Below are 16,929 nucleotides of genomic sequence, written 5' to 3'. Positions count from 1 at the left end.
CTTCTGCCTCTAGGGAGTGCTGGGATTAAAGGCATGCACCACCACCGCCTAGCTAAGAAATATTTATTTTTATTTTATATATGTGAGTGTTTATCTGCCTGCATGTCTGTGCACCATGTGTATGCAGTGCCCACACAAGCCAGAATGGGGTGATGGACCCCCTGGAGCTGGAATTACAGCCACTATGTGGGTGCTGGGGATTGAATCCAGGTCCTCTGCAAGAGCAGCCAGTGCTCTAACTGCTGAGCTGTCCTTCCAGCCTGCGTTTAATTTTCAGCCTTACTGAGGAAGGCTAGCTATCTGCTTTGCTGTTTTTGTTTTTCTAGTCTAATGTCTTGGTAACTGTTGAAATGGGTGGGTATAAAGATCTTTAAATATTTGTAATTCTTTTGAGAATTGTATGATTTTGAAGTGTCAGAGACTGTCCAGTATGCATGTTATATGAAGTATTTAGAGTTTGTTCTTTCTATCAAAATATTAAACTGGGCCCAAAGGATGGAGTTTTTTTTTTTTTTAAATAAAGATTTATGTGCTTTTTTTTATATGTATGTTTTGCTTTTTTTTTTTTTTTTTTTTTTTCGAACAGGTTTCTCTGTGTAGTTTTGCCCTTTCTGGAGCTCACTTGTACCAGCTGCTCGAACTCACAGAGATCCGCCTGCCTCTGCCTCCCGAGTGCTGGAATTGCTTTTTTATATATATGTATGTGCACCACTTGGTGCTAGAGGAGGCCGGAAGAGGGCCTCAGATTCCCTAGAACTGGAGTTAAAACAGGACCCAGGTCTTCTGGAAGAGCAGCAAGTGGTCTTAATCACTGAGCCATGTCTCCAGCCCTGGGTAGAGTTTTTATGTTGAAGTCTTAAACATTAAGAATATGATGATATTATTTCAAGCCAGAGTGTTCCCAGGAATTTTATGTTTATTAGATTCAGTTATAATACTTCAATCTAACAGTTTTATGAATGATGATACTTTTTGATTAATATATGTAAATTTTAGCTTATTTCCCAAGGATAGTCTAGCTAAGAATCAGTCATTTATGTAGATGAGGGGTTTCAGTGTCATCACATCTGTTTGTGCCCTTCCTTTCTTCCCCCCCAAAGACAAACTCCTCACCTAATGAGCTGACTTTTTTCAGAAAAGGGACACTTGAATAACAAAACCAATGACAAAGACCAGCTCAGATTAGAAGCTGTTCTTCAGTATGCTGTGATTACTTCATGTTTATAGAAGAAAGTTCTGTGATAACCTCCTTGTTCTATGAAAACTGAGAGGAGTGTTGGAGGAATAAGAAAATCCAGAAAACCACTGCAGGATGGCAAGAGAAAGGGTGTCAGTCAGAAAGGACCACAGCCTGTGGAGAACGAACAGGAGTACCAAGAACTTCCGGAAAGGCGGGAACTAGCCATTTCTGTCCACTTACCACCGTAGTTTGTTCTTCTCCCAGTCCCGAGAGCTGAGGTGGTTTATAAATGAACACATATGAAGATACAGTGCTTAGTATAAATGTAGAGGTACAGTTAAACTTGGAAGAGATAGCCTGTCTGATGTTTCAGGGCACAGAGTTGCTTTGCCTCACACTATTCCTTAAGATCTGTTTGCTGTTGGTATTATGGAAGTACAATAGAGGAGAAGTAGTCAGCAGCTCTTCACAGCCTAGCTACAAAGTTTATAAGGGCAGCATCAGCGTGCATGTGCAGGCTAGCAACGGTTTGTTTGCTTGTTTGTTTGTTTTGAACAAGGTCTTGTGTAGCCTAGGTGGGCCTCAAACTCATATTGTATTGGGGACTGTCTTTCAACTCTCATCTCACAGTTATTCTTTTTGTTTTTCGAGACAGGGTTTCTCTGTGTAGTTTTGGTGCCTGTCCTGGATCTCACTCTGTAGACCAGGCTGGCCTCGAACTCACAGAAATCCGCCTGCCTCTGCCTCCCGAGTGCTGGGATTAAAGGCGTGCGCCACCACTGCCTGGCTCTTGCAGTTATTTTTAATTAATAGTTTTTGTTTTAACTCCTGAAACTTCGGTGTGATATAAAACATTACCATATTCTTCTTCTTCTTCTTCTTCTTCTTCTTCTTCTTCTTCTTCTTCTTCTTCTTCTTCTTCTTCTTCTTCTTCTTCTTCTTCTTTTTTGTTTTGGTTTTGGTTTTAATTTTGGTTTTTCAAGACAGGGTTTTTCTGTGTAGCCCTGGATGTCCTGGAATTCGCTCTGTAGACCAGGCTCGCCTTGAACTCAGAGATTCCCCTGCCTCTGCCTCCCAGTGCTGGGATTAAAGGCGTGTGCCACCACTACCTGGCTGATCAAAGACTCTTTACTGGCTATTATATTTTACAAATACACTGGAGAACCATGCAGTTGTGCTGCACTGGGAGAAACCCTGGGCCACAAGTCTGCATACTCTTGTGATTGAGCTGTGATGGTGGGGGAACCGTTCATCATTAATTGAGATGTAATTGCCTTGTTTTATAGTAAACATCTATTTAGCCTTGTAGAAACTGCCATGTCCCTATAGAGTGGCTATGTAGTTATGTAGTATGTTATATTTCTTGTGTGTGTGTGTGTGTGTGTGTGTGTGTGTGTGTGTGTGTGTGTGTTTAGACAATTTTACTGTGTAGCTCTGGCTGTCCTGGAACTCACTATGTAGACCATGCTGGCCTCAAACTCATAGAGACCTTCTGCCTCTGCTCCAACTGCTGGGATTAAAGGTGTGCATTACCACACCTGGCAGTGTTTAAACGTCCTAGTTTCTATGCATGTTCACCTGTATTCAGTGCTATCACTTTTTAAATTGTCTCTGTTCTAATAGATGTATGATACAGTTTTGTTTTGTTTTTTTGAGACAGGGTTTCTCTCTTTAGTCCTAGCTGTCCTGGAATTTGCTCTGTAGACTGGGCTGGCCTTGAACTCAGAGATTTCCCCTGCCTCTGTCTTCCAAATGCTGGATTAAAGGCATGTGCCACTACCACCACCCAGAGATACATCGTTCATAAAAATGTATTTTTTAAAGATTTATTTATTTTTATGTGTATGGTTATTTACCTGGTGTGTTCATTAGGGTTTATGTTGCTGTGATGAAACTCTGACTAAAAGCAACTTGGGGAGGAAGGGGTTTGTTTCACAATTGCACAGTACAGTCCATCATTGAATGTAGTCAGGGCAGGAACTCAAACAGAGAAGGAACCTGGGTAGGAGCTGATGGAGAGCTTGCTCAGTCTGCTTTCTCGTTTGATTTTTTTTTTTTTTTTTTTTTTTTTTTTGAACTTTCTTGTTGTTTGCGCTTTCTGGAGCTAACTTGGTAGCCAGGCTGCTCGAACTCACGATCATGCTCTGCTCGAGTGCTGGGATTAAAGGCGTGCGCCACTCGTTTGATTTTTTTTTGTTTTGTTTTTTGCTTGTTTGTTTTGAGATGGGGTCCTGGAACTCACTTTGTAGACCAGGTTGGCCTCAAACTCACTGAGATCGGCTGGCCTCTGCCTCCCGAGTGCTGGGATTAGAGGTGTGTCATCCCCACACCCCTACAAACCCGTATAATGGACCACGAGCCACATCAATAACTAAGAAAATATAGGCATGTACACCACACCCACTCTGAGTTCTCACTGGCAATCATTTATTTATGAGTGTTCTTCCTTACACCGGTGCCTACTACTTTGAGTGCTATACCATTGTAGTAAGTTTGGGAGTAGAAAGTGTTAGTTTTAGTAGGGGCAGCAGTGGGCACGCCTTTAATCCCAGCACTCGGGAGGCAGAGGCAGGCGGAGCTCTATGAGTTTGAGGCCAGGCTGGTCTAGAGAGTGAGTTCCAGGACAGCCAGGGCTATACAGAAAAATCCTGTCTCAAAAAACAGAAAAAAAGAAAAAAGAAAGAAAATGTTAGTCTTGTAGTTTCTTTTTCAGATTGTAGTGGTGTTCTGGGTTCCTTCCATTTCCATATGAAGCTTAAGAGTCATTTGTTCATTTCTGTAAACAACCACAAAAAACAGTGCTTCGAATTTTGGTAGAGTTGACTCCTCTTCAGTATCTTAACTTTTTAAATCCTTCTGGCTTTTTTCCTGTTTGAGTCTTGGTTTTATTCTGGTTCATCCTGCTTTGAGAGTCATTGCTAGCCTTCCTGTGGCCTTCTCTCAGTGTACGGGTGCAGGTCCCCATTGACTGTGGTAGGGATGAGAGAGTACTGAGTGATGTACCTGATCCCCCATCCTCTAGTACAGCTGCTTCTTATCTGCAGAATGCTGCTGTCCACACAAGGCTCTTCTTCTCTGATCCAACTGCTCCTTTTGTTCCTCCAGGGGAGCATATTCTTGGTCATCGCCACCATTCCTATCTGGGAAGAAATGCCTCTTCTTAAGAGAGAACTAGATGGGAGGGGTTGACCCTTCACTTCACTTCTGCAGCACCAACCAGCTATCTTAACCAGCTGTGTGGGTAGTGCTACAGACGACGTCAGCTCTTTGTGCTGTTGCCCTCTGCGGCTCAGTTCACCTGTTTACACCAGCAAAGCCACCACCCATCCCCTCCTTGCCTGGCTCTGTGGGACTGAGTTCTTAGTCTGTTCTCTCAGCTTTGTCTTCTCTCTTTTCCATCTCTCACTGATTCCTCATAGTTTCAGTCTATTAGGGCATTTACTTTTGTTTTCTTCCTATTGTAGATTTTTTGTTTGTTTGTTTTGTTTTGTTTTTCAAGACCCCTGTCTCCATATAGTCCTGGCTGTCCTGGATCTTGCTCTGTAGACCGGGCTGGCCTCAAACTCAGAGATCCGCCTGCCTCTCCCTCCTGAGTGCTGGGATTAAAGGCGTGCGTGTGCCACCATGTCTAGTTTCTATAGTAGGTTTATAAAAAGATATTATTTATGATTTGGGGAGAAGATGAGTTAGCTTGTGTCTTTCTAAGCCTTTATTTTTAGTTAGTGTCTATGGTGAAGTAAATTTTGTAAAAAAAATAAAATAAAAAATAAGCTAGCAGGTAAAATATTGATTAAATCATTGGGGACATTATGTTTTTCTTTGTGAAGATTCCTTTTAAAATAAGTACTATACACAAGCAGCTTAATGTTTGTGTAAAATTTAACAAATAGATGTTTAGGTCAGGAATACATTTATATGAATTTTAAAAGGTGCATGTTTCTTTAGAAACACTAGAGTGCATGTGCACGCTACTGCTATGCTGCTATTGTTATGCTACTGTGCCCTCCTCTCCTTCCCTTCTTTATTCTTTATCCTCCCACCCCTGCTTTGGGTGAATATGAACACATGAGTTCTGAATCAGCACCCACTTTGACTGAATCACTTCCATGGAGTCAGCATTAGCTTCTTCTGAGACAGAAGTAATATATTGGTTGCTGTGGGAGAAACATGCCAAAGATGTTTAACAGAAGTTCTAATAAAACAAAATGGGGTAGGGCTTAGGATCAAGCCCAGGGTCTTGTGCAAGCTGGTCAAATGTGCTCTGTACTGCGCTACACACTCAGCCCTCCAAAACATCTTTGGTTATAGCTTTGAGTCACTAATTTTTAGTGTTATTTCAATATTCTAAAGTAGTTTTATATTTCACATGGCAGCCGGGTGTGGAGGAGCACACCTTTAATCCAAGTAAGAAAGAGGCAAGTGGATCTCTGTGAGTTCAAGGCCAGCCAAGGCTATACAGTGAGACCCTGTTTCAAAAAACCAAAAAGAATTTTTATGTGACTATATTATTTTATATAAATAATATGCCATATAATTTTTGGCTAACATAGGAGGAGTAATTATCCCAGCCTCCATCATAACTACACTGTTAACAGTTTGGTGTGTTTCTTTACAATATTTTTTAAATTATATTTTCGAAAATTAAAATAATATGGCATTTTTTTCAAGTCCAAAAGTAATGTGTACTCAATGAGAAAGCATGGAAAATAAAGACAAAATCATTTATAAAATCTACCCAAAGATAATCACAATTAAATTTTGTTGTATATCTTTTTTATATTTTTCATGAACATATACTTTTTTAAACTAAAATTATATACTATAATACTACTTTATAAATGGATCGTTTGCAATATATTGTGAATGTTTGTTAATGGTAATATTTATATAAACTTTTAAGTGGTATGTAGCATATGAACATATTTAAGTATGTTTAACATACTTAATCATCTCCCTATCATTGGACATTGAAAGTGTTTCTAATTTTTTTACCATTATAAATATTATCATAGTTAATATCTTTGTCCATACATCTTTCCATGCATCTATGATTGTTTCTTTAGGAATAGATTCCTAGAAGTGGAATAGCTGGGTCAAAGGGTATGTACACTTTAATGCTTTTGATACGTGAAAATGTCAACTTTAAGCTAACCACTTGTTCTATTCTGTCTTGTATTGCTATTCAATTGTTTTGTGTGTCTGTCTTGTCTTTACAATTGGAACACAAGTGAAAGGAAGGAAGTTTCTTCTATGTGCTAGTACTCTTTGGCAGTGTGGCTTCCTGTGATGGGCTCATGAGTCATCAATGTATATCAGATTGATTCAAAGCAGTGGTTTTCCAGGGTTTTGGATGTCATAGTTTGTATATTTAAAAGTGTGTGTGTGTGTGTGTGTGTGTGTGTGTGTAATTTTAGAGTAAATTTAGGTTTGCAAATTTTCTATTTTTCTAGGCAAAAATATTTAGAAATAAAACCAAATAAACTTTTCTATCACCATTCTCTTAGGAAATAAAGAAAATTTAACAATAAAAAAGGATAGAGCTCTGAAGAGAACATTTTAGCTTTTTGTCCATATTTTTATCATTTTATATTAGGCTGGGAATTTTCACCTTAACTTAGAAGTGAGCTAGAGGCTAACATTTGGGAAGCACAGACTTAAAAGATTTCAGAGCATTAAAAACAGAAACCCTGTTGCAGGAGTATAATTTCCCCATGTCTGTCTCCACAGTATCGTGAAGGTCATGCTGCCGCATTAAACAGGATTTGTGTTTCTCCATGTCAGTGTTTGAATAAACAAGCTAGACCTGCTGATGAGCATCTGAATATATTTCTAATCACTTAAAACAATGCCCATTTTCTTTCTAGGGAATTGGAGCCAGGGTAGGTGTGATGTAGTGGAAAGAAGGTATGTTTAGGCCAGCTCCTTTCCTTCCATAGTCAGTTCTCCTTGTTTCCTTACTAACATGGTGACTATGATAAGATCTGTGAGTGGTTTTATAGCTCTTGTTACACTTACTTCACTGTAATGTGATTATTTGTTTATACAAATCCTTTGCTTACCTGTGCAAAAGTTCTTCCAGGTAGGATAAGTCATATCCTTCTTTTGCAGCTCTAGGTCCTAACACAGGGATCCAGGCATAGCAGGTGCCTAATAAAATGAGTGCTGAGCCATTTCTGGATTGTTGAGGGAATTAATTATGTGATATAATGTATATGGAAGAGCTTCATAAACTTTATGTGCTATGCAAACAATGGTAATTTTTGTTTTTGACAAGAGCTATTTTAATGGGGAGTCTCAAAACGTTGGGAAGGGAGAAAATTGCTCCTTTGAACAGTTCTGTAAGTGCATTACATTTTTCTTCTATTTTGTAAGACAACAAATTTTAATTGGGGTTAGTATGGAGCTAATTTGCTTCTTAGGAAGGCATATGTACTCCTCTTCCCTATGCTACATGGAGGTGCCCAGACAGCAAATGTTTGTTTGACTTGGTCATCATCTAATTTTAATTTTAATAAGACCAGTGGCTTTCTTATTATTAAAAGCCAGTATCCATTGCTTCATAACTAGTGTAGAAGGGTGCCACACCTTGAGCAGAGGAGCCTGTGTTGTGCCTGATGCTTCTGGGTAGAGCTCCTTTTGGCTTAATTGGCTTTAAAAGACTGTTCTTTCTAATCGCTTCTAACTCCTGGTAAATTTTTGCCACAAGATGGCATTGGTAATTATTTGAGTGTACATGTTATTGACACAGCTCAAAAAAGGTGCACATGATTGTATTGTTGGGGGGGGGGATAAGAATTAAAGACTTTCATCACTGCTTATGTATTACTTCATTTTAACTTCCAGAGTTAAATGATACTTTATATCACTTTCCTTCTGTATTCAAGTATTGTTTTGTTTCCTGTTTTTCTGTCTTTATAATACAGTAACTATGTATTATTTGCCATGTGTTGTATGTGTCTGACTTACTGCTGATAATTGTGGTGACAGGTAAGAAGAAAATACGATGGGACCCAGTTAGGAGACGCTTCATTCAGTCCTGTCCCATCATAAGGATCCCTAACAGGTTCTTGAGAGGTGGGTGATCACTAGCAAGAGTCTGTGCTTCCTGTGGGTTAAAGGGAATTTTGAATGGATTTTCTAAATTCAAAACTGTTTTTCTTTAAGTTGTCTAACAGCCAACATTGAAATAAAAGAGTATAGGCCTCAGTTATAAATTTATGTTTTATATTGACCACTGTTGGAATTGTAATGACAAATTTGGGGGAAATTAGACTCTTAATGTATTCTAGATGGTAGCATAGATTACCTCATCAGTACCACTGGCAGTCCATATAACCTTCAAGTTAAGATGGGATTCTAAGGAAGAAATAAGACAGCGTGATAGTCTAAACTAAAAAGCCTTTATATTAAATACCATAAATCAAAAGCCAGGGAAAGCATTTGTAATGGGTCATTAATATGAATATAAAGAGCGCCTAGAAACTAGTCATCTATACCTACTAGAAAAATAACTGCATAGGAATAGTCAATACATAAAGAAATTCTAGTTGGGGAGCGCAAAATGGCTCAGGATAAAAGTGCTTGCTGTCAAGCCGGGCGGTGGTGGTGCACGCCTTTAATCCCAGCACTCGGGAGGCAGAGCCAGGCAGATCTCTGTGAGTTCGAGGCCAGCCTGGGCTACCAAGTGAGTTCCAGGAAAGGCGCAAAGCTACACAGAGAAACCCTGTCTCAAAAAAACAAACAAAAAACAAAAGGAAAGTGCTTGCTGTCAAGCCTGGTGACCTGAGTTTGGTCTCTGGAACCCACATGGTAGAGACAAAAAATGACTCCCGTAAGTTATTCTCTGACTTCCACACATGTGCTGTGGTACAAGCACATGCATGCACACACAACACATACAGCTTATAAAATAAACAATACATAAATGTAATAAAATGTTGAAAAATAAATGCCAGTAAATATAACCCTCACTTAGTTCACTACTGTGAAATAAATATAAGAATTAAAATAATATACCCATGTTGACAAGGATGGTGAAAAGAAAGCTTAAGTACTGGGCTTTTTTGCAGACATTTTGGACCTAACTGGCAAAATGTAAAACTGCTGATGCTTTTGGCTGGGCAGCTCTTCCTTTTAGAAAGGCCATGTTGTTTCTGCTTAACCACTTTTCTGTCAGCTGTAGACTGTGCTGAGTGAAAAATTGCTCAGAAGAGGATTGAAAACTCTAGCTCATTTTTGTTTTAGCTATAGCAAATTATTAGGCAGGCATGCTTGATGTTGCACTTTAGATCTTATGAAATTACTTACAGATCATTTTGTCTAATTTTAACTGGAGAGATTCAATTAAAAACCTAAGCTGTGTGTGCTGCAATACACCTTTAAGGCAGACAGGTCAGTGAGTTCCAAGCCAGTTTGGTCTCCATAGCAAATTCCAGAGCAGCCAGGGTTACACAGAGAGATCCTTTCTCAAAAAACAAACAACAAAAAGTTACCTATGGTGGAATTCTACAGCTGCTATAGATGTTTCTCTGTCTAGTGTCTAACATCTTTTTAGCAGCCAAACCCAAGAACATGGAAAAAACTAAAATCAGGATCAGAAATCCAGTGATAGTGAGCCACCTTTCACCATCCCAAAAGAAAATAATTAGGCGATAGAGTTTAATGAAAAAAATGATTGTGTGAGGCTGGAGAGGTGGGCGGGTGAGAGGCTAAGAGCGCTTGTGCTCTTGCAGAAGACCCATCAGTTGCCAGCAGCCTCATGGCGGCTCCCAAGCATTTATTCCAGTTCCAGAGGACCCCATGCCCTCCTTTGGCTTCTGGCGGCATCAGGTGTGCATGTAGTGCACATACTTGCAGGCGAACACTCAAACACATTTTAAGAAAATCTTTAAAAATTGTGTAAAATCCTATAAAAATATAAAATGACAAAAGAAATAGTCAAAACAAAACAAATTTGGTTATATCAGCATGGTAGGTTTTTTGTTTTTGCATAGTCTCTATTTAAAAAATTTTTGATCATGGGGAAAAATACTGCACAGGTAAGTTTTATACCATTGGATGTTTGTAAGTCCTAAATTCAAAATGGCTGAGAAAGTTGGTGACAGATAATTCTGAAAAGAGTGAGGTGGGAGCAGGCGTAGCACTAAGATGGAAAGATCACCACAAACCTCCTTTGAAGCAGTGGCCTTGTGTGTCTTCTCACCTTTGACTAGTTTGAGTGTTGGATGCTGTTGGCCACCTGCATTTTCTCTTCCTTTGGGTCAAAACACTGTATGATCCTAGGTGTTTTCTTCTTCCTCTTTGTCCATTTTGTTCCCTTCTCTAGTTTTTTATTTCCACCCTTTAAAGGTGGGAATTCAGTGTTCTGTCTTTTCTCCATGATCTCTGATTGTCCCATCAGCTTTCTTAGGTTTAACTCTGTTCATCATTCATTCCTTCATTTGGTATTTCTTCCTATGTAGCATTTACTGTACTTGTTAGATTGATGATGCAGATCTTAGAAAATCAGGTAAACAGACAATTGCAGAGAATTGGGATGAAATTATTTGTGATATTGTGTCCTGATAAGGTGGTATGGCATGGGGCACACCAAAGAGGTTTCTCATCAGCAAATGGAGAAGAGGATGACAGAATAATGTCATTTGATGTTTTAGAAACGTGCTTAAATCTGAATGGGTTTTTGCAAGGGAAGGTAGATCTGGTGCAGGTAGCTTGGATATGGTGTTTATGCAGACCCAGGCATGGGGCTTTCAAAGATTTAGAGCAAGTTTAGCATAGTGGCAGCTAGAAGCTGGAAAGGGCCAGATAGAAGGAGCACCACTGAAGGATAATTTTCAGGATCAGACTTGGTTTTGTAGCTAGTAAAGAGATATTAATTCCAGTTACCAAGGTGAGGAGAGCTGCAGCCTGAAATAAAGGCGGCTGTAAGTAGGAATTGGGGGGTGGTTAGGTAATTTGAACTATGCATATGCTAAATTAGATAAGACGTTATCACTAATTGAAAAGTAGGAGGGAAAAACAAGCAGTGACTTCCAGGGGCTGGAGACGTGGCTCAGTGGTTAAGAGGGCTCACCTTTGGACACCTCTTTGGACACCAGGCACACACCCAGGGCACATGCATACTGAAGGCAAAATACTCATACACAGAATAAAAATAATTTTTTTTTTCAAAATGGCTTCCAAATTTCCTGTGTGACTTGTACTGCTCTTCTCTAGGTATGGCATAGATAATCTTAGGACAAGTTTTAGGAATAGGTGATACACTCCCATTAATCTGCAAACCAGTAGTTGATTATCCCTTCACTAAGAAGTATTTCCAGAAAAACATCTATTCTTTCTTAATTTTTTGGTTTTTTTTTTTTGAGGCAGAGTTTATATCTGTGTAGCACTGGCTGTCCTGGAACTAGCTTTGTAGACCAGGCTGGCCTTGAACTCTGGTTGATATGCCTGCCTCTGCTGGGGATTAAAGGCATGGACCACCACCACCCGACTAAGCCTCTGATTCTTTAACACTAAATTTAACGGTTATTTCCTGGGAAACTGGGAAGGCCTGTCCCCTCTCTGTTCTGATGTCCCCTTCCATGGGCTACCTGTATCACACTGATCACATGGGAGTCTGTTCCCGTGTGTGCCTCCCTGCGCTCAGGCTGTAAGCTCTGCAAGAACAGGGCAGCAGGACAGCTGCTCTGACTTTTTCATCTCCATTTGGTAGCACAGTTTATGTGAGAGGGTAGATTGAGTTAGAGCTAATTATAAAACGGTTGTCAGGGAAGAGCATGGGTATAGATTCTAGTATGTTCTCAGTTGTAGTGGTAAGTTAATGAATTGTTGAGAACATGAACACACTTGTTCAGTGTTCATTAGGTGTTTTCTTAAAAAACAACCTTATTTATACTTTAGAAATAACCTTTCAAAATACTTTCAAGCCCTTCATTTTGGAAACCCTTTACCTTGATTGAAAACCATTTCATAGGTCTGTTTTCTGTAACTAGATCCTACATCTTCTCAAAAGAGATTTCTGCCAATTAGCAGTGTGCTGTGGTAAAAATAGTTCTGATATATTAAAACGCTGGGTTTCCACCATGAAGTAGTAAACTGAAAACATCCACTTAGTGTCCTCAGTTCTCTAATACCATTGAAAAAGGGAAAAATTGATAAATGATGATGTTACATCACAATTGTATTGAAAACAAAAGACAACGGAAGTTTGGAGCCAGATTACCTGCATCTGAATCCAGGCTCTGCCATTGGCCAACTGTATGATCTTGGGCAAGTGCTGGCTTATTTTTTTTTCTTTCTTTGCCTCAGTTTTCTTATTTGTAAAGTTAGAATGGTGATAATAGTACCTACTTACACAGAGAAATACCAAGAGAGAATGTTTGAAAAGTTTTTAATTACATTTAGGAACATTTAGTTAATGTTAGCTGCTAGTTTTTATTGTTGTAAAAATGCCAGGAATTGGGGCTGGAGAGATGGCTCAGAGGTTAAGAGCACTGACTGTTCTTCCAGAGGTCCTGAGTTCAATTCCCAGCAACCACATGGTGGCTCACAACCATCTGTAATGAGATCTGGTACCCTCTTCTGGCCTGTAGTCATACATGCTGCATACATAATAAATAAATAAATCTTTAAAAAAAAATGCCAGGAATTTTGAGGACTTGCAGGGTAATTAAAAACAAGCAGATGGTAGGGGGTGGAGCCTAATGGTAGAGCACTTACCTACATGAATTCAGTTCTCAGTGCTGCAAAGCTAACTGAAAACTAAGCCTGGTGTCACCCGCTTGTATCCTAGAACGTGGAAGGTAGAGGCAGGAGGATTAAGAGTTCAGGTTAACATTAGTTATATAGTAAGTTCTAGAACAGCCTGGGCTACGTGAGGCTGCCTTAAAAAATGGTACATCGAATGAGAAACACTGCATATAATGTAGTTCAAAAGCAGGTATTCTTGGTACATGATAGAAACTTTATTTATTTTAATTAGCTAGCTTTTTTTTTTTTTTTTTTTTTTTTTTTGAGACAAGGTCTCACTATGTAGTCCTAGCTGGCCTGTAATTTACTATCTAGACCAGGTTGGCTTTGAAGTCACAGAGATCTGTCTATCTCTGCCTCTTGAGTGCTGGGATTAAAGATGTGCATCCTCATAACTGGCCTCATGGTGTTTTGTTATTGTTGTGGTTGTTGTTTTTAAAGACTCAGACTCAGTCTCAATATAAATATACATAAATATATATGTATATATGTGTGTGTATGTATGTGTGTGTGCACATACATATACACATATCCCTTGCTGGCTAGCCTTGAATGCATAGATCATCTGTCTCTTCCTCCTGAGTGCTGGAAATAAAGGTGTGCATCACTATGCCTGGTTTGCTTTTTTTTTTTTAACTAGTATTTTTTATTTTTATTTTATATTTAAGACAGGGTTCTCACTAAGTAGCTCTGGCTTGATTGAAGCTTGCTGGCATCAACTCACAAAGATTGCTAGATTGAAAGTTTGTACAGTTATGCCTGGTTTTGAGGAAACACTCTGGAACATTAGGAAGCTCTTATCACAAGTGTACCCTCACAGAGTGATAGTGAGTTGTTTACTCAGCAAGACTCAAGACTGACCCCAAGTTTCTAACATGTATCACAGACTGCTAAAAATGATTGCATTCAGTGTTCTCAGGGGAAATTATAAATAAATTGTAATAGATTCTGTAGATAAATTCTGTTTGGTGGGGAGAGGAGCGGTCAAAATAAATAAGAGATCTGAAATTTTATGCTGTCCACTCATTTTGGGAAAATAGTTGTAGAGGTACTGCTGATAATGTGAAAAATCCAAAACGAGGAAGGTTTGAATATATGAAGTTGTATGTGGAGACTCTAGTAAATTTACCTGTGAAGCTAAGTCTAATTGCAGAGATTTCTAATAATAAGAGAAATTGTGTAATATGCGTGTATACATAGGAAGTACACTCCATACCTAACATTGAGCACGTTGGAAGTAGTGCTAAGGTCTCACAGTTTTGGGTTTTAAAATAGACAAGTCTTATTGAGGGGACTAGGACGATGGCTTCATGAGAAAAGTGCTTGCTGTGCGTGCCTGAGGGCCCGTTTGGATTCCTCAGAGTCCATGTCAGTTCCAGGGGGCATAGCACCTGCCTGTAATTTCAGTCCTGGGGAGCTGAGACAGGGCTTCCTAGGAGCAAGCTGGCTAGCTAGACTAGCTGTATCAGAGCTAAATTGAGAGACCTTAGTCGGGCGGTGGTGGCGCACACCTTCAGTCCCAGCATCCGGGAGGCAGAGGCAGGCAGATCTCTGTGAGTTTGAGGCCAACCTGGGCTACAGAGTGAGATCCAGGACAGGCACCAAAGCTAAACAGAGAAACCCTGTCTTGAAAAGCCAGAGAGAGAGAGAGAGAGAGAGAGAGAAAAAAAAAAGAGAGAGAGAGAGACCGAGAAACCTTTCCTCAGTCAACAGGATGAAGAGTGATGAAGACTCCAGGTCAGCCTTGGGCCTCCACGCACATGCCTATACTCACATACACATGTACACATACACAGATGCATACACACCACACACTGTAGCTAGAGTTTTCCTGCCTTGCCCACAGTCAGGACAAATCTCTGTCACCCGCCAGTCCCACAGCCGCTCAGACCCAACCACGTAAACACAGAGACTTATATTGCTTACAAACTGTATGGCTGTGGCAGGCTTCTTGCTAACTGTTCTTACAGCTTAAATTAATCCATTTCCATAAATCTATACCTTGCCATGTGGCTGGTGGCTTACTGGCGTCTTCACATGCTGCTGGTCATGGCTGCGGCTGGCAGTGTCTCTCTGCCTCAGCCTTCCACTTCCCAGAATTCTCCGCTCTCCTTGTCCCACCTACTTCCTGCCTGGCCACTGGCCAATCAGTGTTTTATTTATTGACCAATCAAAACAATTTGACATACAAACCATCCACAGCACTTCCCTTTTCTTTTTTTAAAAAGGAAGGTTTTAACTTTTACACATCTCCAAAGCCAGCTTGGTATATTTGGGATTTGGCGTAGCTTCTCTATACTTCTGCTGAGGGGGCGCTGTATCTTATGGGACACAAAGAAAATTTAAGGATCATGGAGTAGTACGTGAGGCTGTATTGTCTGAGCCAGTTGCCTTGAAACGATTCTGGATGTTGAATCATCTGGGCCATGGTGTCATCAGAGACCTTTCAGGTGGTCTTGGCTGGTCAAACCTGATGTATCTTAATCTGGAACAAATCCATAGGCTCTGGCTTTCTGTAGAAACAAAAGCAGAGCCTCTTTTCCAAAGCAACATATCCTTATAGTCAAATTTTGAAGTCAAGGTACCTTTAAAATACACATTTTGGCATAACTCAACAGCTTTTGCAATCAAATGTTTTTCTTCAGTTACAAATATCAAAGAGAACATAATCCAGATTCTCTGTGTGGTAGCCATCTTTATGTGGCTTATTTTTTATATTACCTTGAGCCTATTGCTTAAACTGCAGCCTTTTAAGCCTGAAATGGTGCTGCGGCTGCTGGCTCCGCCCACTTCAGCTTCCCAACATGGCGGTGGTACGTTTTCCACCAGCTTTGGGAGCCACCCTGGGTCTATGCTTTTATCCAAGCAGTGTGTAGCCCAGAAACCTCTTTTTGTTTGTACTAGCAAAGGCTAAATCCACCATGCAGCTTAATGTGCACTTGCAGAGTCATTCCGCCATACTGCAGGTCAAGCACACACGCCAGAACCCGCCAGTAACTCAAACCGACAGCTGCCACTCATTTGAGAGAGACAATTAGGAAGCTGTTTTTAGTTCTGTTTTAGAATCTTTTCTCAGGTTTTAGGTGAAACTCTTGCAATCAAAACAATTTGACATACAAACCATCCACAGCAACACACATATACACAAGCAAAAAGAAATCTTATTAAAATATAAAGTTTTGCCGGGCGGTGGTGGTGCACGCCTTTAATCCCAGCACTCGGGAGCAGAGCCAGGCGGATCTCTGTGAGTTCGAGGCAGCCTGGGCTACAAGTGAGTTCCAGAAAAGGCGCAAAGCTACACAGAGAAACCCTGTCTCAAAAAAACCAAATATATATATATATATATATATATATATATATATAGTTTTAATATTGAAATATATAGGTGAAGAGTAAGCATCCTTGTTGCAAAGCTTATGCAATGAATAAATAAATAAATAAATCAGTTTTTTAAAAAGGCATTTCAGTTGGGTGAAGGTGGCACATGCCTTTAATTCTAGCACCTGGGAGTCAGAGGCAGGTAGATCTCTGTGAGTGTGAGGTCTACATAAATGAGTTTCAGGACAGCAAGGACAGGGAAACCCTGTCATTAAAAAAAAAAAAAAAAAAAAAAAAAAAAGACATCTCATTAGAAGAATATATAAAAGTCTGGAATAGGCATTTACTGAAAGGAAAATTCTAATTGGCCAGTTAACATAAAAAGCGCTCAACTTGGTTGGGCATGGTTGTCCATGCCTTTAATCTCAGCACTCTGGGAAGCAGAGGCAGGAGGATCTCTCTGTGAGTTCAAGGTCAGCCTGTCTACATAGTGAGTTCCAGGACAGCTAGAGCTAAATAGAGAAAGCCTGTCTTCAAAAACAAAAAACAAAAGAAAAGTGCTCCACTTCCTAAGCAATGAGAGAACTGTGTGTCCTAGCATGAGATAGGTTTGTAGACTAAAAGGAAAATGACAGTGTGACTGTGCCAAGAATTGGTATGCATGTGGGGCTGAGAGATTCATA

At 39.9% G+C, this 16,929-nt stretch overlaps 1 protein-coding gene across 2 annotated transcripts in view; it reads left to right on the top strand.

The window, feature by feature from the left end:
• Klhdc10 (kelch domain containing 10) overlaps window positions 1-16,929 on the top strand; it is a 55,390-nt gene that overhangs the window by 14,877 nt on the left and 23,584 nt on the right. The window contains exon 2 of one of the 2 annotated variants that reach the window (XM_028866179.2): window positions 8,168-8,254. The exons of the other annotated variant lie outside the window; for it this stretch is intronic. Within the exon in view, the coding sequence (XP_028722012.1) occupies window positions 8,168-8,254 (87 nt within the window). The remainder of the gene's footprint in view (window positions 1-8,167; window positions 8,255-16,929) is intronic. 2 annotated transcript variants of the gene reach the window in all.

This window comes from Peromyscus leucopus, chromosome 3 (assembly GCF_004664715.2).
Source record: "Peromyscus leucopus breed LL Stock chromosome 3, UCI_PerLeu_2.1, whole genome shotgun sequence".
NCBI lineage: Eukaryota > Metazoa > Chordata > Mammalia > Rodentia > Cricetidae > Peromyscus > Peromyscus leucopus.
The sequence above is the reverse complement of the archived record's forward strand: the minus strand, read 5'-3'. Positions and strand labels throughout refer to the sequence as shown.